Source organism: Halichoeres trimaculatus, unplaced genomic scaffold (assembly GCF_033239565.1).
Source record: "Halichoeres trimaculatus isolate MK-OKI-2021-1 unplaced genomic scaffold, fHalTri1.1 fHalTri1_scaffold_17, whole genome shotgun sequence".
NCBI classification, from domain to species: Eukaryota; Metazoa; Chordata; class Actinopteri; order Labriformes; family Labridae; genus Halichoeres; species Halichoeres trimaculatus.
Genome location: NW_027437195.1, coordinates 14,308,048 through 14,330,369, shown reverse-complemented (window position 1 = coordinate 14,330,369; position 22,322 = coordinate 14,308,048). Strand labels below are relative to the sequence as shown.

Here is a 22,322-nt window from a genome sequence, read left to right as displayed (position 1 = left end):
CCTTTTTCTAATTGTTTTATATTTCCACACTTATAATTCAATATCTTTTTTTTTTTGGCTGTTTCTATTCTTTAAATTTAATCTCTTTCCTTTTTTATTGATTATAGCAGTTTGAAATTCTCATAGTGTGCAATATGCTAAATACTAAAAATGTATTCTTTGTAATGAACATTGTAGAATTAAAAGTACACATCTAATCCACGGATAAACATTTGATAAGTCTCCGTGTGTTAGGCGAAGCTCTTTAGGTACCATATGGCCAGTGATTTCAAAAACAGTGAGATTTAAAATACATCGGTCGAACGACGAAATCAGACTGTAGCTGTTAGTTAGGACAGCCTAACACCAGAGGGCGCTGGACCATTTGGGCCTTTCTTTCTGTGGTGATGCAGCCACGGGCCAGAGGTCAAAGTTGAATGTTTGACAGAAAGCAGAATATGGATTCTATATTTCATGAGAAAGTAAGTTAAAACCTTCAATTCACAATGATTAGCTTCAAGTCGTTGTTAGTGTTTACTGTAAGAGTTTTTCCCTGTTAGCCAGTGATTTGTTTTCAGACGCTTTCTGGCCGCTGTTGTGAGATTTGCGGGTCTGTTTGGAAGTATTGTTGTGCACACAGCTAAAATGCTAATTTTACTTGCTAGTCAAATGTTGTGAAAAGTTTCCTGTAAGCGTAAAGTCATAACTGAATGCTAGGCAGTGGAGGAAAATGTGATATTTTCCATCGGGTATGTAAATTAAATAACTTAAAATCCTATTTTTTTCTTATAAATGAGTATTAAAACTAGTTTTACGTAAACTAGCTGTTTGAAGCTTTTCTGGAGAATGACTTAACGTAGAGGCTGACCAAAACAAACGACTTCAGTATGAGTTGACTAATTTGTTTATACCAATAGGTTCAAAGGGTTGTTACTGTAAAAGTGTCACTTATCAATACTATGACCTTTGTTTGTAGCAAGAGGGCTCTCTATGTGCCCAGCACTGCCTGAACAACCTCCTGCAGGGTGAATATTTCACTCCTGTGGATCTCTCCTCCATCGCCCATCAGCTCGATGAAGAGGAGAGGATGAGGATGGCCGAGGGGGGAATGGGCAGCGAGGAGTATAGGACCTTCTTACAGGTAAAGGGCCTATGTATTGGAAAGTACCAGCCAAATCATAAATGGTTTTACAACAGCTGACTTATGTCTGTGCATGTGTCTTCAGCAACCATCTGGAAACATGGATGACAGCGGGTTCTTTTCAATACAAGTGAGTTTAAGTAGTTCCCTACGTTGTGCTTTCAAGTTCTATGATAGATTGATAATAATGATATGCATAATTTTCCCATTCTATTGTCTTATTCCTTTAGGTAATTAGCAATGCTCTGAGAGTGTGGGGCCTGGAGTTAATCCTGTTCAACAGTCGGGAGTATCAGAGCCTGATGATTAATCCAATGTAAAGATTCTTTGTCAACACTTATGATAATTATCTCTCACATGACTGTTCTATAATCAAAGCTAATGGGGAAAATACCCTGTTTTGCTTTTCTGTTTTCTTTTTTTTAATCCTTTTCCAGAAATGAGAAAGCCTTTATTTGCAACTACAAGGAGCACTGGTTTACTATACGCAAACTTGGCCAGCAGGTATGAGATACGTGTCTTCATAAAAAAAAGTCAAAAAACAGCTGATTCTATAGAAACACCTTTTTGTTGTTGTTTTTATTGCAGTGGTTTAATCTGAATTCACTGCTGACCGGACCAGAGTTGATATCCGACACCTATTTAGCCCTATTCCTTGCACAGTTACAGCAAGAAGGTATTTCAAACTTGACTTATTTTTAGATTTTTTTATGTTGCAAGGAAGATGGAGTAATACATGTTGTTTTTATTCAGGTTATTCCATATTTGTGATCCGAGGAAACCTTCCTGATTGTGAAGCAGAGCAGATCCTAGGGATTATGAAAGTGCAACAGCAGCAGAGGCCGAGGCTAATTGGAGAGGATGAGGCCCAGACAAGTGCAGGGTGGGCGCTAATGCACAGTCAGAGAGTAGAATGAGAACTTAACTACACCAAAAAGTGTATTTTAGTTCATTTTGTGAGTAGTTAAAAAGTTAGTTTTGGCAACTGATAAAGTACTGTTTTATGAGCAGGAGGTCAGCAGCTCTGAACCAAGCAGAGATGGGCTTTGGTGTGGAGGATGAAGTTGTGGATGAAGATGATGAGCTGAAGAGAGCGCTGGCTCTTAGCAGACAGGACATAGACGTTGAAGATGAAGAAGCTGATCTTCGCAGGGCCATACAGCTCAGCATTCAAGGTAAAAATAAAGACATCTAAAATTTATTTTCTTTTCATTGCCGGGGTTTTGTCTGAACCCAAATGTTGTGACACCAATGGCCAAGCAGTCTAGGTTGTGCCTCTTGAAATTTGCCCTCAAGTGGGTGGGCCAGATTCATATACAGCTTGTTGCCTGTTTCCCATATGTCACCCCTCACTGCCGCCACCTCTCTCATTCTATCCACTGTCCTCTTCCATCTCATTAAAGGCATGTAAAGCCCCCCTCAAAATGTTTATGAAATACATGCTATGTTTGATTTTATAAGGTCCCTTTCTACTCTGCAAGTTGAATCAGGCTTAAACCCATGAATTCACATCAATGATCAGCTAGTCTTGAGTGTTGATTTTCTTGAGCACAAAAATATTAATGTGATTTTGATTTTTTTTTTCTTTTTTCAATAATTAATGATAAAAAAATGAATTCGTTTTATCATATTAAAGGAGCAGTGATGAGCAATAAGTCTTCAGAGTCTGGAATGGGAAACATAAAATCAGGGAGCACTTCTGGAGGACAAAAAGAGGGCCAGAATGAGACGCTCACAGCAGAGGAGCTGCGGAGGAGAAGACAAGCATATTTTGACCGGTGGGTTTCAGTCCAATTCACTGGACTGCTGAATATAAGGCAGAAATGTTAAGACCATCTTGCTGTTAGTCTTAGCATCAAGGCGGTGGCATTTACTTGTTTTATTTTATTTATAATAATGGCTTATTGAGGCATACATTACTTTATGGTGAGTCTACCTCTTGATTGAGCCGAGGATGATTTCAGTCTTTCTGATACAAAAATAAAGATCATAATAAATGAAAATATAATGAAATAAAAATTCTGTCTGTGCACTTTTCAGGCAACAGCAACAAGCTCAATCAAACATTCCTCAACTACCAGACCCAAACTCAACAGGTGAGTCAAGTAAGTACAGAAAAGTGCAGAAAATGTCATGAAGTTTAATGAAAGGCTATCCCAGGAGTTAATGAAATGCATGGAGGAAAAAAAACTCTTATGTCTTGCAGGCTCTGTAAATAAAAGCACTGAACAGGACCAACAGCAGAATCCCAGCCAGTGAAGCTGTGAACGGTTTGCCCGTGTTGTTTACCAGCTGCCTGGATTGGCGACCCTACACAGGGGTGGCTTTGCTCCTTCCTCTAACCTTTTGCACACGCGAACATAAGAACAGTCAGAAAGCTGACACGTTCCCCCTGGTTAGTTCGCTGACGGCTTTAGAGAAGAGAATAATAAGAAAGACAAGGCAGCAGTTAGTCTAATCCAACTAACTGAGGGACTGATGCTGGGAAAAGGGTGACTACAGAACCCATGATGCAGTTAATCCAAGTTTGCAGATGCCTTTTTACCATGGCGCCTTCTATTTCTATTGTATACTGTTTTTTATTCGTTATTTTTTTCTCTTGATGAGAGGGAAAGAATATCCAGCATACAAAGAAAGTGTTTATCTGTGTCAGGGTAAAAAAAACACACAGAAGTAGGGTTTCTGTGAGAGGAGACCGAGTTAATACCACAGATTAAAAAAAAGGATGGGAATGATGGATTGTCTTTTCTCTACATTTGACTTTTGTTTCTCTAACATGAGATAAATCTATTGCTCCAGCCACAAAATCACCTTTGTAGTTTTGAAATCATTTCTTTTTGAGTATTTCTGAAACATCCCTTAGCTAGGTCATTTCTTTCTCACATCATCAATAATTTTACCCATGGATGCAGAGGAGTTATCTCTTAAGGTTTTGGGACAACTTATTTCCAATTTTATGTCTTCATTTAAACCTTTAAGTATATAAGTAGGCATTATTAATGATGTAAGATAGCACAACTCTGAATTTAAGGGTGTTTTATCCATCTTTTAAAGAAGATAAATGATTCTGTAGAGCTACTTCTTGAACCTCAGACGCTTTAAAAGATCCATATTTTTCATGTATTGTCCCGCTTCAGCTGACATGTGATTGGGAACAAAGAAGCTTTCTGTATAAAACATAAACTACAGCTTACGCAGAAACCATCATTCGTTAATATTGATAGTATGAGCCCCAGCAATGAAAAAAAAAGAAACTGAAAAGCCCCAGCCCACAGCACAAAGTGAGTGACTTCAGCTACGGTTCAAGTTGATCAGTATTTGCTGTTGAACAAGAGGGGACCTGGTGCGAAAAAAGAAGATGACAATGTCCACTCACAGGTTACTTGTCTTATTCCACTAATACTTAAAGCAACGCAGTAGAAATAAAGTGCGCAGAGATAAAACACATTGCACAGAGGTTGCCTTGGGATCAAGCTTTTGAAAGCAATGGCTGTTTGACAACCTTTCAAAGTATGTTTCATGTTTGAAATTAAAGCTGACTGTTATTGAACTGCATACCTTTACTTGTATAAAGCCCAAAGAGTGGAGGAAAAAACCTTGTATTGTTTTGCATCTTATCATGACATGTTTCAAATATTTCACATTCACTCCTGAAAACCTGATATCAGGACAACTCATTACAGTAAAGCACTGAAATAGTCAAATTCATGGTCCCTAGAAACGACTAAATATAAGTAAATAGTAAAGGTTCCCTTTAAGAGTACCTGATGTCATACAAAGTGTGATCTCCTGATGACTACCAACAAGACTCAGCAATTTCATGTTTTTTGTATGTATGTCTGCTCTGTTTAGGTTTTTAATTTTCATTTAAAATGCACTTGTTATGAAGTTGACTTCTTATTCTTGACATTATTTTCACTGACTACATTCTTCAAACCAGTATTCTTTACTTTTGTTCAGATTTACAAGACACCATTCTTTCATTTAATGTATTAGTTCTTGTTTAAGGATTAAAGTGATATTCACTCCACAAAAAAGTTTCTTGTGTATTTTTTTTTTAATTCTTTTTTACGGTTCATTTTGGGGGACTTTGTATCTGTATGTGATAGGACAGCTTGAGAGAGATGGAAATGACATACACTAAATGTTTTTGGGATCAGGAATATATCCTCCAATCGGTGAGATGAGAACTCTTTCCTCTGAACATTGAGTGCAGACTCAGTTGTTGTCTGTGTAACAGACTGACATCACACCTCCATCTTCTCCTGTAAGATTTGAAGCCATAATAACTTTGATGAGCACTTAATGACCTGTACTGCAGGTGGACACCAGAGGAAGCTTTCAGAACTATGCTTCAGTCGGAATAGCTGTTCTGTCCATGAGTTTATAGTCTATTTGCTTTTACTACTAAGCTAAATAAGTGCCCAAGTCTTGTCTTGTTTTTTTTTTTTTTTGTCTATTTCTTGATTAAATGTGAATATATTATCACACTAGTGACATCACTTCTGTAAATAAGACCTTAATGTTTGTGAAACAGCTCTTACTCCATTTGGAATAACACAACAGTTGGTTAATATGTAACACTCAGCGTGTACTTGCACTTTGAATCCCCAAATAGCAGATGGGGCTTTCAGAAGTAATATTGCTCAAGCTGAATGGTAAGTATGACAGATAATCTCAGAAATATATATTTATACAAAGTTACTCTCTTGTTTTAGAAATGGATCATAAGTTTTCTATCAGAGTTCATGTTCATTATCAGCTCTTATAACGTTTTTGTCAGTGTTCAGTGGTACTTTTTAAGCATTTTATTGACATCTACATTTTTACTTTTTCAGGTTGTTCACTCAGACTCTCACTGCATCTAAAATATGGAGACACGCAAAATGAAGACTGGGTCTATTTTCATCCTAACCTACCTGTGCTTCCTCAGCCCAGTCAACCAAGCCCCACTTCCAAACGCCACCATCTACGACCTCGCCTTCAAAAACATGGACTATGCCATGAATCTGTACAGAACAATATCAGGCTACCATGACAAGAACATCTTTTTCTCCCCTCTGAGCATCTCAACCACCTTTGCTGCTCTCCTAATGGCCTCAGGTGGTGTCACATATCAGGAAATACTACAGGGACTCAACCTGGAGCAGCTGGAGCAGGCAGATCAGCCAGAGCTCATCCCCAAACTCTTTCAGCTTCTCAATGAGAACATCACACACAGCATGTCACTGAACACGTCACTGAACCTGGACCAGAGCATGGCACTGTTTATGAGCCCACATTTTACGGTGGAGAGGGTATTCGAAGACCAAATCAAGAAGTATTTTGATGCCGGTATCAAAAGAGTCAACTTTTCAAACACAGAAGAGAGTATAAGAGTCATTAATGAGTACATCCAGCAGAAGACCAAAGACAAAGTGACTGACATGATTTCCAGTCTGGATTCAGTGACCCAGCTAATGTTAATCAACACAATTTTCTTCCAGGGTAAGTTTGATCATTTTATGAACTTCAACTTTGTGAATCCCCCTCCCCCCAATTTGTTTGACCTTTGACCCATTGTGTCTTAGTTAAACTAAAAGTATAACTTCTTTAACAGGGGCCTGGCTAAAGCCTTTTGACTCCGACTTCACTTACACTGCCCCCTTCTACATTGACAACTACAGAGTTGTGCAAGTGAGTATGATGTTAATGGACGAGAAGTTCGACATGATGGAAGACACCCGTCTTGGTGCCAAGGTGCTAAAGCTACCGTACAGGGAGGGTGTGTCTATGCTCATTCTGCTCCCCAACAAAGGCATGGACTACACAGTCATCGATGAGGAGATCACTGCTGAGAGGTTCCTCAGCTGGATCAAAAAGCTGAAAAAAACGTAAGAGCACAGAAACTACATTAAGAGGCAAATGCTGTTTTAAACACCTACATCAAATATTTTCTTTCATTAGCATTTTCAACTGGTTTGTTGTTTATATCTTGTGTATATAAAGTTTACATGGCTGAATTGGGCTGTTAACCACATACCCACAATTTCAAATTTCAGAAGTAAAATATATCAACTGACTCAACTTAACATGGCTGCCGAATTCTTTTTCACAGCAAACTGGAAGTTAACATGCCAAAATTCAAGATGGAGCAGTCATACTCCCTGCACAACCTTCTCCCACAAATGGGAATGAACAGCATCTTCAGTAACTCAGCCAATTTGACAAAGATGAGCCCAGACGGAGGACTTAAAGTGTCAGAGGTCTGTTTTCAATTTTATAATGCTGTTAAAACATGTATTACTTACTACTAATGATTTTAAACACTACTTTGTTATCACAGGTGCTACACAAAGCAGTAATTGATGTGGATGAGACAGGGACCACAGCATCAGCTGCCACAACAGTCGGCATTACCCCATATGCTTTACCAAGGACCTTCACTGTGAACAGGCCATTTTTCTTCTTTATATACCAAGAAGACACAAACTGTCTTCTGTTCATGGGTAGAGTGATTGACCCCACCAAAAACTAATATCACACTGTGTAGTTTGAGTTTAGAAATGCTCACAAAAAATTATTCTATATTCTACATTTTGATTCAAGCTTTCAAAATGTTGTTTTGATGCATTTAAAATCTGAAATGTGTAACTGCCCCTGCTGGTCTGCTCTGTAAGCTGGATATCTGACCCCTGTTAATAAAGCCTAAAGTTAAGTTGTTGGTTTTTTTTAATATAATACAATATTTTTCCCTATGATGCACAAATGAGCATGTTAAATAAGAACAGCTGATATCCCTGCAGGCACTGTTTCGTACTAACTAATGTCATGATGGTATGATATCAATAAAATACACCCACACCTTCCTGAAAAAGGCTTGTACCCTGTAGTTTGGATTCCTGGCACCTGGACAGAGTGTGCCTGTGTTATATTTACTGATTGAAGAGTCATCAGATGGCTCAGGGCTAAAAAGAACAGCAAATATAGACAAAAACTTTGAGAGATATCTTCACTCAGAAAAGAGAGGATTGATTAAATTAAAATTGTATTCAACGTAACATTATTTTCACTTTGTTATTCTGGTTTATCAATATATGTGACCATTTTTTAATCAGTGTGTCTAAAGTAATTATTTTTAACAGGTACTTTTATGCCATCAGGACTAAGCAATTAAACCAAAGCAACAAGAATATATTTTTATAAACATTAGAGCAAGTCCTCAAAAGTTTTTTTTTTCTTTTATCTGGTCAAGTTTTCCTTTTACCTGCCGGAAACGACTTCCATAAAATACCATTGTATCCATAGACTGTATAAAGCAGATTGCATCGCACCCGTTTGTTGTACAAATAAAGTATTTTCAAATTACCACGTGACGAACACTGTCATGGCGGCGCCCTCGTGTCATGCGTAGATCGTGGAGTATTTTGACACGTTAAAACCACACTGAAACAAGTCAGTCAAGGTAAAGTTTAATTATGCGTTCAGTTAAAGCTTTTGTCCGTTTGTTGAATTTAACATAACATATTTAGGTGTGACGTATTTAAAAGCATTTTGATTTGAGCCGTTTGAGTGCTCCGAGGCTGGTTAACTGACTGCACACAGCTTCGTCCATTTCTTCTACCTGGTAAAGTTAACTCATTAACCTTATTCCGTCAATTTTTCGGAAAAATGAAGACAAAGAAGATGAGGCCTAAAAACAAAGGTTCATCCTCCGGTCAGATCAAAAAAGCCAAACGGAGCATTCGTATCAAGGGCAGCTGGAAAGCTGTAGAGCTTGATCCCAGTTTGTTCTCTGAGGAAGGCTTGGAGGGTCTGGTGTGTTTTGAAGAGCTGACAAGTTATCGTCTAGTTGACTCCGACAAAGCTGCAGCACAAGCTGAAAAGGAACTGAAAAAGAAGCAGAATAAGAAGAAAGCCAAGAAAAGGAAAGTTAACGAGGAGGACGACGTTGCTGGAGAGGAGGTTGTCGTGGAGGATACTGAGAAGGAGGAATCTGCTGAGCCTGCTAAGAAAAAAGCCAAAAAGAAGAAAAAGAAAAACAAGAAAGTATCTGCTGATGAATCAGTCCAACAAGATAACATCCCCGCAGAAGTTACACAGGAGGGTACAGCTACAGTTGAGGAAGATGTAGAAGAAACAGTTGAAAAAGTCGCAGAAGTTAGTTCAGAACCTGAAGCCCAACCTAAAAAAGCCAAAAAGACTAACAAAAGGAAGAAACGGAAACAGAAACAGCAGATAGAGGAGGGGAAAGAACCAGAGGTAGAGTCTAGAGAGGAATCTCCTCCAGAGCTTCAGGCTGTGGAGGACGACAAACCAACTCAAGACAAAGTGACAAAGTCCCAGAAAACGCAGGCAAAGAATTGGACAAACGCAGCTCTCTCTGGCTGTCATGACAAAAACACTGACGTGAGTGCATGGAAGGATCTGTTTGTTCCCTGTCCTGTGCTAAAGGCTCTGAGTAGTCTTGGATTTAGTTCACCAACCCCCATCCAAGCTCTCACTTTGCCTTCTGCAATCAGGGATCGGATGGATATACTTGGGGCAGCAGAGACAGGTAAGATGAAACACCTTTTTCTTTTTTTTCTTCATATCCAAACATAAAGCTGACGTGAGCTTTAATTTTACAGGAAGTGGGAAGACATTGGCGTTTGGAATTCCAATGATTCACACAATCCTGGAGTGGAGGAACAATTCAGAGAAACCTGATGACAACACTGAAGCACCTGCACAAGTGGAGAGTTTGTATTTGCCAGCTTTAGAGACGTTTAGTAAAGAAGAGGAAGAAGAAGAAGAGGAAGAGAAGGAGGAAGAAAAAGAAGAAACAGAGACTAAAAACATGCCAGAGCAGGATCCTGAAGACACAGATGAACATGACAGTGATGAAGAAAGTGAATGTGGAGGAAGTCAAGATGATGTGAAGCTCAAATGTGTACAAGTAACCAAACCATCTGATGCTGACTTTGATCTTGCGGCTGAAGATGAAGAGAACACATCCAGTGGCCTGGATCAACCTCTACTTGGACTGGTGCTCACTCCAACCAGAGAGCTGGCTGTGCAGGTCAAACACCACATTGATGCAGTTGCAAAATTCACAGGTGAGCTACTGGAACTTAGTGGGAATTTTTGATTGTAAACAGAGTTGTAAAGTCAACAATGAAAATGTTTTTTTTTTTATGTAGACATTAAAACAGCGATCGTGGTTGGAGGAATGGCTCAACAGAAACAGAGACGGATGCTGAAGCGAAGACCACAGATTATTATTGCCACTCCAGGACGTCTGTGGGACTTTATCAAGGAGGGACATCCACATCTGCAGAACTTAAGACAGCTCAGGTGAGTCCCAGTTCACACTTTTTTTATTTTAGGTTGGGTTTTTTTTTGCTGAAAGGTAAATCTAAATATCACAAAGAAACTGTTTTCATTGATAATCACAAAATAAGCAGAATCACTGTGGTAGCTATCAGGCCTCTGCTCTGTGAATGAATTTGACAGAAACAAAATGAAATGCAAATTTTTAAGTCTTGGGGGTTTCACAGTCCTGGCTTGGTGGCATTGGATGATATACAATACATAGAACACACACATCCCATACAGACATTATATTTAGCATCTTGATGAAGCTGATATACAACTGTGTAGTATACTCAAGTTAAAATGCCAAAGGACCCTGACCATATTTCAGATACTGAAACAGTCATTTTTAATGTGTAGAGCCCATTTAGCCCTTTATATAATTTGTTTTTGTTCATCTTCTCTGTAATGGCTGCGGAACTACAGGCTGCAAAAGTCAGTAAAACATATCAGGCCATTGACTTTGTATGAGTGATGTCCTGTAGAGCTTTAACCATCAGGTTAATAAAAAAGGTGGCTAAAGGCTGCAAATTTATTATTATTATTATTTTATGTTTTTCATGCTTTCTTTTGATCACGTTTATCTCAGGCCTCTCCATGACTTCCACCATCTCTTCTCACAATTGCGCTACTTTTTCCATCTGAACTACTGTGACACATCCTCAGTTTGAGCGTGACCTGCCTTAACTTTTCTGACTCGCAGTGTCTCTCTATGCACCTGTCATCTCACATCCTCTCCTCATATCCATGCTGATCTCTCATCCAAAGAGCACATCGCTCTCACCCACAGTGGTTTCCGGGCATGATTTTGATTGACAAGCTCCACCAGACCCTGCCTCCCCCCACTGAAAAACATCATCTGCTGCTATAGACGCAGTAGACAGTTGCACAGACACTGACATTTTAATATTTGCTAGTTAAAAAAGATGTGGATTTATAAAACCTCTCTTCTTCATGTATTCATTTGAATAGTCATGCACTACAATTTTGTAGTGTCCTAGAATTCAGAATCTTTATTTGGAGGCCTTAAGCAGATATGAGATTAAAATGTGATTAATTAGATTAATTACAAATCCTGTAATTAATTAGATTATTTTTTTCTAATTGCCTGACAGCACTCTTTTTTTTTATGGTCAAACAGTTTCCACAGTTGGTAAATATATGTTTTACCATTTTCTACTTTGAGTGGGCCCATGTATTCCCAACAGTTTCTCCAGTGTCAGAGGTAATGTTCATGCAGTCTTTAACTAACTCTTCCTGGCTGTGTTTCCCTCAGGTGTCTGGTCATAGATGAAGCAGACCGCATGGTGGAGAGAGGTCACTTTGCAGAGCTGGAAAACCTCCTGGAGATGCTAAACACTGTTCACTTTAATCCCATGAGACAAACATTTGTGTTCTCTGCCACTCTGACGATGGCTCACAGCCTGCCGACGCGTCTCCTACAGAAGAAGAAGAAGAAACTGGACCAAAGGAGCAAGGTGGAAATCCTCATGGACAAAATGGGGATCAAATCCAAACCTAAAATTGTTGACCTGACCCGAAAGGAAGCAACTGTGGAGACCCTGACTGAGACCCAAATCCACTGCCAAAAAGATGAAAAGGACTTCTACCTTTATTACTTCCTGCTGCAGTATCCCGGCCGCACCATGGTGTTCGCCAACAGCATAGACTGTATTAAGAGGCTGAACTCCCTGCTGGTTATTTTAGACTGTACTCCACTGCCTCTTCATGCCAACATGCACCAGAAACAACGCCTCAAAAACCTGGAGAGGTTTGCTGAGAGGGACAGGTGAGACTCAGACAGTTGCAGCAGTAGTCTGTAAAGGGCTAGATAACAACTTTGATAAGTGTCTGTTGTTGAGTTTTATTGTAAAACATGCTTACAGGATACAGTCTTCATTTGCATGTTTGCAAACAATAGCAGTTTGTTTTATTAGATTTAACTTTTCAGTAGTGATATTTTGAGGTTATGATCTAATAAATGGATAGATAAGCTTCTTTAATGGAAAGATTTTTTATCTCTTTCAGCACTGTATTGAATCCAGAGCTCAGAAATAAGGTGCTTGATTTGTCCAGACTTGTGTTTTTATTACTGCCACATTGGCGAGGCCTCGTCATTCACTAAAGTGCTGCACATTTTAGCTGAAATCGTTAATTTACTTTAAGTCCTGTGCTTTACCTTTGCCTGCTCTCATAGGAAGCAATATTCAGAGGACTTAGTTGAGTAGAACTGACTCAGAAAATGAACTATTGGAAATAGTTTTAACTGCAGTTCTATAAATGAAGCAACCCCTACTATAATTTCCTCTGATGCAACTTAACAAGTTAAACATATTCATTTTCCACAAACATATTTGATAGTTGTCCATTTTAATGTCATCCTGTATTCTCCAATGTCTTTCACAGCTGTGTTTTGCTGACTACTGATGTGGCAGCAAGAGGACTGGATATCCCAAACATTCAGCATGTTATTCACTACCAAGTGAGCCCATTTTACATGTGTTCATAGCTTTTGTTTTTACTTACAGGAAGTCAAAAATTCAAAAAAACACAAGTACATACCTGTGTGAACAAGAGCAATAATCAACTATAATCAATTTAGGTCCCTAGGACATCTGAGACCTACGTCCATCGGAGCGGCAGAACAGCAAGAGCTACCAAAGAGGGTTTGAGTTTGCTCCTTGTCGGCCCGGACGACATGATGAACTTCAAAAAGATTTGCAAGAATCTTGGGAAGGACGAGGAGCTCCCCATATTCCCAATTGAGACCAAATGCATGGAAGCAATCAAGGTGAGACCCAGCATTAGACTCGTCATCTTTCTGATGATAAATTGATCATATTAGGTTTTTTAAGCTGTATGTGTAATCCCCTACAGGAGCAGGTAAACTTGGCCAGACAGATAGAAAAGATCGAGTTCCACAACAGCAGAGAAAAGCACCATAACTCCTGGTTTAAGCAGGCAGCCGAGGCCTTGGAGGTGGACCTGGATGAGGATCTTTTAATTGGTAATAAAAATCTCTTGTTGCACATACAGTCTTTTTAAAAATATCAAAAAACATTAGAGAATGTGATGTGTGTCTTTTCAGGCAAAGGAAGGGATGAGGATACTGAGAGAGAGCAGCAGAAGATGGTGAAGGGGATGAAAAAGCATTTGAAGTTTTTGATCTCTCAGCCAGTGTTCAAGAATGTGATAAAGACCAAGTACCCGACACAAATGGGGAAGCTCTCCCTGCCTCACCTGCCGCTGGCAGGGAAAGAAAGTGCCCTCACCATGGTGTCATTACAGGGGAGGAAACAGAAGTTCAAGAAAGGCGCTCGTGTTAGGCTGAAAAAGCAGAAGAAAGGACAGCAGCAGTGACATGTTATAAAACATGATACAGAGACCATTTTTCATGAAACATAAGTAATGGTTAAAAATAAGACGGTATGAGTCATAAAATATTACAGAATGTATAAAAGATCTGTCCATTTTCTGTACACTGCAAGATTTTATTAAAAAATCTGTTTATGAAAGTCTAAGACCCCATTTTTAGATTTTTTTTCCACCCAAGTTCCCTGAGAGTCCTTGTGGATCAGTTTTTAGTGTTGCAGTCGTGGGTAGAGAATGTTATAGTGAGATGTCTGATACAGGAGGTGCACTGAAGGCTCAGTCCCCTCTGGAATGATGTGGTGAGCCAACTGCTGCTCGTCTCCCTCCATGGAGACGATGTGGATGCAGATGTCTAAAGCCTGAGACAGAGCCAAGATGTCCACATGATCACTCTCCATTGCCATGGCCTCCACCTCCTGCATGAAGAAAAAAACACAACGATTTGACTGTTTAATATCCCAATCCAATGGTAGTTAAAACTTTGAAAGTCAAAAAGTATTTTTCCACTAGATGGCAGCAACACTTTGTGACTTACTTGCTGACAGTAGACTTGTAGGTTTGGTGCCTCTACAAAGTTGCAGAAGAAGTCTGCATGGTTTTGCAGGTGGGCTGAAGTGAGCAGCCTGAGATACTGCACGATGCTATCAGAGGTCATCTGCTCATTGAAGAGTCGAAGCAGTTGGTTCTCCTGCTCATCTGCCTGACACTGCTCCACAACATATACAACCTACGAGAGAACATGCAAAAACAGGTATTTTCACAACAAATCTTATGATTCTGTTTGATAAGTGTGCTATTCAAATCCTTGTAACCCATTTATTCACTGTAAACAAGGGCTATAGAAGTCAAGGGTTAAATGTTTATATTTTGGAGCTACTGCAAATACTGTGGTATTAACTTGCAATACTATAACCTTAGAAATTAGAACTTGTCAGCTGAGAGCCTTCATTCACAGGGTCCTTTGCTTTTGCATACAGTATACAGATACAGTAAATGGATCGTGTGTGCACTTTGTTTTGCTTGTTTTAGTTATATGATAATAGGCATAGACTTGCAAATTCTAAATGAATTGTGGATTTCAGTGCATTGACTGAAAAGGTTTCCTTTTCTTTCCAGATTGGCAAAACGTGATAAAGCTGAAAAACTTCAGAACATCACCCCTATCACAAAGATTCTCTCTAAAGTCATCAGTATATCTGTACTGAAATGTATTATAGACCTCAGATTATGACCAATTGTGGATTATTTCAGACTTGTTGTCTAGTATGTTTTTAGGGAAAAACAAAACCCGGGCCACTGTAACCCATCAGCCTCTGCTGCTTTACATTAAGTCCTGAATTTGTGCATTTCCTTTTCTCTTCTTTTTTTCTGGGGGGAGACTTATTTTAGGCTGTGTTTTCCCCTCCTCATCTTTACTGTTTATTCTGGTGTCAAAAAAATCCCCTTTAGAAAGTAGACAGGAGTTTAAAAGAGGTTAAATGAATGGCTCAAGCTTAAAACACTCGAGAAATGTTCTTAAAATACTTTTTATGGGTGTATTTAAGACTTTCACAAAAAATCCCTCATCATGCCACTCTTTGGACTTTCACAGAAGCTCAAATGAGGGTGATGCAAGTTCCCATCTGGATGTCATCCAGAGAGTTTTATAGATGAACCTACATATGACAGTTTTCCACTGTTTGTACTGGAGTTAACCTTTACAGTGTGGGTACTTGTGTGTCTTGCTTAATTGAAAATATCTCAGGTTTACGAGGTAGACAATAAATTAACAAACACTCTTTTCAGACAGAAAATATGACTCATTTGGTGTTGTAGGTGGTTGTTTTATCACTACCTCTACTGAATCATGAGTCGCTGGAATTAATTATGTACACAAAAAGATTCCCTTTAACCTCTTCTTAATGATCCCACAGAATAGTTTCCCTTGGTGACTTGCTTTGGCCCCGTTTTTATTTATTTATTCACATTTCAAGCCTTAATTTAATTTGTTCTGGTTTCCTGTATTTTTTATTTTCTAATTTTTAATTTTATTTATTTATTATTTTTTGGCAATGCAAAAACAATGTGTCAATGTGAAAGAAGTGCATTATTTACAGTGTTTAGGTGGTGTCTATATGAACTCTCGTCAAATCCCGCAGCAGTGAAGTCATCGCTGGTTCGAATTATTTTCTCCTTTATGCTGAAAGGGAAGCCAGTAGAAAGGGTTAGTGCAGGTTGAATGTAAAGTGATTTGGGTATGTACATGAGGCTGTAATGATAGAAACTGACCCCTGTAGAGCTCTGGCGTTGTGTAAGGCTGACTCCAGGTGTGCGAAGAAAAAGGCTCTGTAGAAGCAATTTCCGTCCCCACGTACTTGTCTCACGGAGGAAAACTTGCTGTTTAAATCCTAACCAAAGGACAATGAGTTTATTTAATCTGTGGAAATGATGCCACGTACAGTAAACATCTCAGCTCTTTACAAGTAACCTACCTTGTACTTTGGAGCAGTGGTTTGCTCGGGAAACAACGAAGAAATGTCCTCTCTGTTCGAGACCAGGCTGTCAGCCTCCATCTGTCCAGGAACAACGTTAAGTTTCTATTAGCGACGCAAAAACATCATCTTCGACGGTCGCGTGACCACGTGACGTACCTTTACATTTCATCAGCAAGGAAACGATGTAACAAAGCATAATTACAGTTTGGCAAGATCCCCTGCGTCAAAGCCGTGTGTCAAAGCATTGTTGCAATTTTATTTCCATTTTCTCAAAACCGGATGTTTGCGTGTACCACGTGCTTGTCTTAAAGGGACAGTGCATCTGGAAGCAGTCCATTGCAGCATGAGCGTATTTGTAGTTCTTCAAAAATAACTGAGACAGAAACCAGTGTAACCTACAGAGGCTAAATACATGGCAACCCACAGTAAGTATTTTTGTATGTCAACCCTTAATTCTGTCTCCATTATTGGCATTGTCATTTCCATAAGATTCTTGAACTATTTAGACCATTATTCAAAGTAAGCTGTACCAGGATATTACTTAATATCTCTCATGAGAATTTTTCTCTTTGCATTGACTTTGGCACCCTGTGTACAAAGTAGAGGCCCGTGACCCCTTACCGTCTATGCGTTGAAAAAAAGCTAAACCCTGATTACTTAATTGTAACAGCTGAATATCTCACTCACTGTATCCTTTTTTTTTTGCTCCTAAAGTAACATCACTTTTGACTGAGTCTGTTTCAAAACTCTTTTTGGAGTCTCTAATTATTAAGTTCAAGTTAAATATACCACTTTCAGTGTACAGTATGAGAAAGGGCTTAGTCTGTTTCATATTCAAAACTTCATCCTACTCATCTGTTGATTTGTTTTGAATCTTCCCAACAACAAGTTTGCATAAAATTTGTTATTACCTTAATATTTTTTTGGCTCTATTATAAAGTAGAGGTGGAAAAAAAATGCATTAAACAGAATATAAAGTTTTGAAGAGGTCCACTTGTTCAAAACTTTTGTTAAGTACATCCATGCATAGACACAGCAGTAAACTTCATCTATAACAAGGGAATGGCTCATACGACCCAAAGGAAACTCACACACACAAAAAAAAACGGTATCTTAAACAACATTACTTTGTCATCAGGAGCTCAAATTACTGACAAAATAAGTCACTCCACAACACATTTAAACATGTTTTGCTCCTTAGACTGCATTTCACAGATGAGTGACATTGCAGCATAATTGGTGATTACTGTGAGAACAACAAGGCTGTAAACCTATATGGTAGGGTTTTGTAGCACAAGACAAAATTCCTCTGCTGTGTTGTGGTTTCTTATTCAGAAAAAAGCTATGTAACAGATAGAGAAAGAAAAAAATGAAAATAAATGGCTCCAACATTTAGTTAATGAGCAACACTAAATAAAAAGTTATCTGTTATAAAGAGCAACAACAGGTAACCCTCATAGATTCATATACACATAAAGTCACTTTATGGTCACCAGCTTTTTGTGTTGTGCAAAAGTTAGTGCAAGGCATAAGTCCAGAATTCTGAACATTGAAATGGGGAGAAAAAAAGGCAGATTTCCCCAAACTTTACCGCTGCTTCCCCACAGACCTCTTGATGTGATGTATTTTTGTCATTGCCATTTTCATTTAAAGTAGTTTTTTGTTATGAACCTACTGCTTCAAAGGTAAAAAATGAACCTGTACACTCTTTGTCCAAGTTGTAAAAGTTTTATTTCAACTTGTTGCCTCACTCTTTTTACTGACTTTACTTGGACTTTTAATTTGAGATTTACTGCCGACACTTTTCATCGACCCCCTCCCTTTTCTGTCCGTCAGAGCTGTTCTGCTGGTCACCGCAGATCCAGACATCATCAGTCTCCTGGCTCTCTTCTCTGTGTCAGCCAGGTCTATAATGTATTCCTGAAATCAAACATTTCAAAAGCACAAAATGAGTTAAATTAAATTTACCTAAAAGCATTTTGATATGAGTGCTGGCAAGAAACCTTTTTGTTGTTACCTTCACCATGTCCATCTTTGTCAGCATATTCATGTTTTCCAAAGGACCATATGCTGGTAGATAACACTGCTCTGCAAGGTTGTTTACTGCCATAAGTACAGATCCTGTTTCTTTAGCCTGAGGCATAATAGCACATTTAATAGATCTATTTCTGTCAATAACTGAATAGATTTCATATTTCTAATCTATAAAGCAAACCTTCTCTCTGGACAGGCCTTGCTCCATCAGTAGGTTAGCCTCTGCCAACTTGTTCTTCTCTTTCAGTGTTTCTAACTCACTCTGGAGTTCAGACAGATCCTTATTCGCCTTCTGTAACACAAAAAAGCTGGTAGGTTTATCTGACTAGTACTTTAATTTGAGAAAAGTTTCAGTCGACATCTCTGTGTCTGACCAGTTTTTTAAATGTTTGCTCTTGCTTCGTGGTCTGCAGTTGTCGCTGACCCTCCTCCACCTCCTTCTCCAGGCGTTCCAAACGCTGCTGCAGCCTCTGGTGGGTGATGGACAGGGTTTCATGGCGCCGAATGATGGGCATAACCAAAGAGTCTGACCCATTGTCGAGGTAAGCTGGAAATTATTGCCATACAAAAGATTTTACTGTCTCACTGCTTGTCTGTTTGTAAATTATTAGGAAGATCGGGTATGTGCCAGGTGAAAAAAATGAGTTACTTACTGCTGGGGAAATAATTTAGAGTTTTTACTAAGTAGTCCTCATATATTTTGTGTTTTGTTATCCTCTCCTTTAAAACATGATGCCTATAATTCAAGATAAAGAAAAAACTGAGGTGAGAAAAGGCATAATAAGTTATGTGAATGGGTTTTTGTTTAAGACCTCACCTGGCTCTGAGTTGTTTTAGCTGCTCAGTTAGATCATCTATCTCTTTCTGCTTCATCACGTTCTGCTCTCGTGCAGCCTCATATTTCTTCATTGCTCCATGTCGCTTCTCTTCATTTTCAGCCACAAACTTCTGAAATTTCATCGCTCTATCTTTAATCTTCAGAAAAAAAAACAAAGTTCCACATGTTAGGTCAGTGTGACTTGTTTTTAAGACTCTGGAGTGTTTTTAGGGTATCTATCTCACCTGCTGTTGCCTAATTTCCAGCTCAGATCTTCTCTTAGCCAGAGCCTCCACTCTGCTCTTATACTCTTGCCTTTTGAGTATGAGTTGCTTGTCGACTTTGTCCAACTCAGCCTGTTTCCTCAGGACCAGGGTCTTTTGCAATGTGTTGAGTCCTGCCTCAAGGACTTGGCTCGATGTCTGCACATGCATGAAATAATCAACCAGACAATAATTCAACTGCCTGAACATCTTGAACTTAACAAAAGTGTTCTTAAAATGTGGCAGTCTTATTGCTACATTTGTGAATTATTGATATTCATATAAACACATTAAAAATGCACTTATTTGGCGTCAAATTATTATATCTTAATGAAATCTTTAATTTATTATTTATATCTATATATTTATTTTATCTTACCTCTGTTACAGCAGGTAAGTAGTTGGCATTTTCCTCCTTTTTTTGTCTGGAAAAGAGACTTAATAGCAGTTAACCTAACAAATTTTAAGGGGGTTATTTAAACGGATGGGAGCTGATATGCCATCCAATGTGCAACATAAACATGCGTACCTTGTGTCGTCCAGCTGTGTGACAAAAATGTTTCTTGTTTTTTCTAAAGTCAGTTTCAGACGGGGGTCGATGTTGATATAAGTAGAGGTCGTCATGTTTTGGTAATAGTCAACTATTCCTGCAGTTATTCCACGTTTGGACGGTGGACGGTCTTCCCCGGATGTTTTCCATGGATTTGTGTAGTCGTTACCCAGGAAACCACGGGCAGGACAGCTGGGAATTTGCCGGGATCGTTTTTCCGTTGTCAGGGCAACTGCCAAAGAGGCGGTTCTGTTTCATTGACTGAATGAGATCGTCCGAGACAGGGAGACAATCAAGAGCGCTCACTCCGTACTAATTACGGAGAACCAAACAGACTTCTGCGGAGGACTGGATTCTTTTCAAGGAGGGTTTCTGAGTGCTCCATCAATTACTTATGTCATCAAGTCTGATACCTTAAAAACTTCAGTGAAAACATGTGACTGAAATACTGACGATCATAAAATCAAAATAATCAAAAATTAATTAGAAAAATTATTTGTGTGTGTAAATGCATCCACAAATGTGTGAGTTAATCCACAAATGTGTAAATAGATTTTCAAATGTGTACATTATTTTACAAATTTGTAGGCCTACGCAAATCCACAAATGTGTAGACTGATTTGCTAATAGTAGATAGTCTAAAATGGCTGAAAAGTCTTAGTGGATTTTTTTTTAACAAGACCTGGCTGTCTGGGTACATGTGAATTTTGCTACAGTATTGCTATGCCAGGGATCTGCAAATGCATAGAAAAAAAGTGAGGGTAAGTTTGCCCTAAGCTTGGGCTTACAGGCGCAGGTGGCCAGGTATGGAGCAAGGGCAACATCCGGTTTAGGAAAATGAAGCCAATGTGAAAGTGCTAAAAGTTGCTATTTATCGTGGATCCACTTGAAGCTGGCTGCGGAGAGACTGAGTGTCACATACACACCAAGCCAAAAATATAAAAGGACTTTTACGGCATTAGAAAACCCATTAACAGCCTGGTCAAAAAAAAACAGCTAGGGGATGAAACTCTAGTTCTGCTATCGGCGAACACTGTAAAGTGGGTGAATTTTTTTCTAACTCCATGGTTTAGTATTAATTAGGATCATTTGAGTGTCCAATCAGAGACACGGCTCAGCACATGTGACTGACGGGCACCCTGTAGCTTTTTGAAAAGAAGTTCAAAGCCTGCGTCATATCCAATGTGGCTGCGTCCACAGATTGGCTTCATTTTATGGTATCAGGAAAAGACAGATGATGTCCCTGAGACTTGGTCCATGTTTTATACAGTCTATGGTATGGAACCATTATTGCAGCCGCTATATATTTCACACCCTCTTTAGCTCTCTTGGATTATTGTAGTGCCTTGTACTCTTGCTAGTGTTGTGCGGCAAAGAGGATGGACCATTTACTGCCTTGTGCAAGTAAAAGTTGGAGTTTTTAAATTTGGTTTAACATTGCCTATCTTTGTGGGGAAAATGATAATAATGTCTACCTTCACAAAATAATCCAAAAGAGCCAAAGAGGGCATAGAATGCATGGGGACTGAGGCACAGCGCAACAATGATAGCTCCAACAGGCAGCCTGCACCTGGAAGCCTGAGCTCAGGGTAAACTAACCCTCCTCTGACAGACAGATTTTTTTTCTATGCATTTGCAGATTACTCACATGGCAGGACTGTAGCAAAAATTACATGTCCGCAAACAGCCAATTGGGAGGCCTGCGTCTGTTGTAACTGATGATTTGTGTGTGTTTTCAGGTCTTGAAGACAAAACATTAGATATTTCAACCATTTGAGACAATATATTCATTTGCAAATCAGTCAAAACGTTTGTGGGTTTGTGTACGCATTTGTACACACATTTGTAAATATGTTTTACATTTGCAAATCTGTTTACACATTTGCGTATCAGCCCATTTGGGGATTGACTCACACATTTGTGTATCAGTTCACATATTTGTGGATGCATTTACACACACACACACAAATAATTTTGCTATAGTAATAGCTCCACAGTATTCTGATTATATAAGTTCACTGAAAACAAGTTCCTAAAAATAAAAGAAACACCAATAAAAATAAAAAAAGGTATTTACCTATCTTGATCCAATTTTATGTATCCTTTTCTTAAGGACAACAACAACAACACATTTATTTAAAGGTGCATTTCAAAACACTCAAGGTCACCTTTCATGCAGAGTTAGGATGAAAAACAGTGCAACAAAAAAATAGATAAATTTGACCAGAAAAATTTACTGTGTATAAAAACAATATGTACAGAGGTTTCATGAATAGGAATAACAGTGAATATATAAGTTCAAAAATATGTTACAAAACTGGCTTTGAATAGTGTGAGAAAGAGTCCATGTTACAGAAGT

At 38.8% G+C, this 22,322-nt stretch overlaps 5 protein-coding genes across 8 annotated transcripts; 3 read left to right on the top strand and 2 right to left on the bottom strand.

Annotated features, from left to right (window-relative positions):
* The first annotated feature begins 361 nt into the window (after nucleotides 1-361).
* On the top strand, nucleotides 362-5,130 carry atxn3 (ataxin 3). Of its 2 annotated transcripts, none has more exons than XM_074692691.1 (11): nucleotides 362-461; nucleotides 956-1,120; nucleotides 1,206-1,250; nucleotides 1,351-1,436; nucleotides 1,558-1,624; nucleotides 1,709-1,796; nucleotides 1,874-2,003; nucleotides 2,132-2,295; nucleotides 2,757-2,898; nucleotides 3,161-3,216; nucleotides 3,327-5,130. In XM_074692691.1, the coding sequence occupies exons 1-11, from the start codon at nucleotides 417-419 to the stop codon at nucleotides 3,377-3,379; spliced, it is 1,041 nt and encodes a 346-aa protein (XP_074548792.1). In that variant the 5' UTR covers nucleotides 362-416; the 3' UTR covers nucleotides 3,380-5,130. The 2 variants fall into 2 exon arrangements, with proteins under 2 accessions (XP_074548792.1, XP_074548791.1); XM_074692690.1 differs by having other exon boundaries at nucleotides 3,161-3,225.
* An 861-nt stretch (nucleotides 5,131-5,991) lies between these two features.
* Nucleotides 5,992-7,637, top strand: serpina10b (serpin peptidase inhibitor, clade A (alpha-1 antiproteinase, antitrypsin), member 10b). Its single transcript, XM_074692803.1, has 4 exons — nucleotides 5,992-6,607; nucleotides 6,720-6,993; nucleotides 7,218-7,365; nucleotides 7,446-7,637. The coding sequence occupies exons 1-4, from the start codon at nucleotides 5,992-5,994 to the stop codon at nucleotides 7,635-7,637; spliced, it is 1,230 nt and encodes a 409-aa protein (XP_074548904.1).
* Nucleotides 7,638-8,451: 814 nt separating this feature from the next.
* Nucleotides 8,452-13,925, top strand: ddx24 (DEAD (Asp-Glu-Ala-Asp) box helicase 24). 2 transcript variants are annotated; one of them, XM_074691906.1, is made up of 9 exons: nucleotides 8,452-8,564; nucleotides 8,777-9,656; nucleotides 9,730-10,197; nucleotides 10,282-10,435; nucleotides 11,730-12,242; nucleotides 12,860-12,935; nucleotides 13,056-13,244; nucleotides 13,331-13,460; nucleotides 13,542-13,925. In XM_074691906.1, exons 2-9 carry the CDS (start codon nucleotides 8,786-8,788, stop codon nucleotides 13,811-13,813), a joined length of 2,673 nt encoding a protein of 890 aa, XP_074548007.1. In that variant the 5' UTR covers nucleotides 8,452-8,564; nucleotides 8,777-8,785; the 3' UTR covers nucleotides 13,814-13,925. The 2 variants fall into 2 exon arrangements, with proteins under 2 accessions (XP_074548007.1, XP_074548006.1); XM_074691905.1 differs by having other exon boundaries at nucleotides 8,452-9,656.
* Nucleotides 13,926-13,932: 7 nt separating this feature from the next.
* LOC141806401 (ubiquitin thioesterase OTUB2-like) lies at nucleotides 13,933-16,583 on the bottom strand. 2 transcript variants are annotated; one of them, XM_074691909.1, is made up of 6 exons: nucleotides 16,456-16,583; nucleotides 16,297-16,377; nucleotides 16,094-16,212; nucleotides 15,920-16,004; nucleotides 14,361-14,552; nucleotides 13,933-14,241 (listed from the first exon to the last, which is right to left on the bottom strand). In XM_074691909.1, exons 2-6 carry the CDS (start codon nucleotides 16,375-16,377, stop codon nucleotides 14,035-14,037), a joined length of 684 nt encoding a protein of 227 aa, XP_074548010.1. In that variant the 5' UTR covers nucleotides 16,456-16,583; the 3' UTR covers nucleotides 13,933-14,034. The 2 variants fall into 2 exon arrangements, with proteins under 2 accessions (XP_074548010.1, XP_074548011.1); XM_074691910.1 differs by having other exon boundaries at nucleotides 16,502-16,583.
* Nucleotides 16,584-18,026: 1,443 nt separating this feature from the next.
* ccdc197 (coiled-coil domain containing 197) lies at nucleotides 18,027-20,153 on the bottom strand. The gene is made up of 9 exons (XM_074691908.1): nucleotides 19,943-20,153; nucleotides 19,793-19,838; nucleotides 19,396-19,572; nucleotides 19,151-19,308; nucleotides 18,987-19,069; nucleotides 18,708-18,880; nucleotides 18,515-18,625; nucleotides 18,317-18,433; nucleotides 18,027-18,219 (listed from the first exon to the last, which is right to left on the bottom strand). Exons 1-9 carry the CDS (start codon nucleotides 20,035-20,037, stop codon nucleotides 18,034-18,036), a joined length of 1,146 nt encoding a protein of 381 aa, XP_074548009.1. The 5' UTR covers nucleotides 20,038-20,153; the 3' UTR covers nucleotides 18,027-18,033.
* Between the last annotated feature and the right edge of the window lie 2,169 nt (nucleotides 20,154-22,322).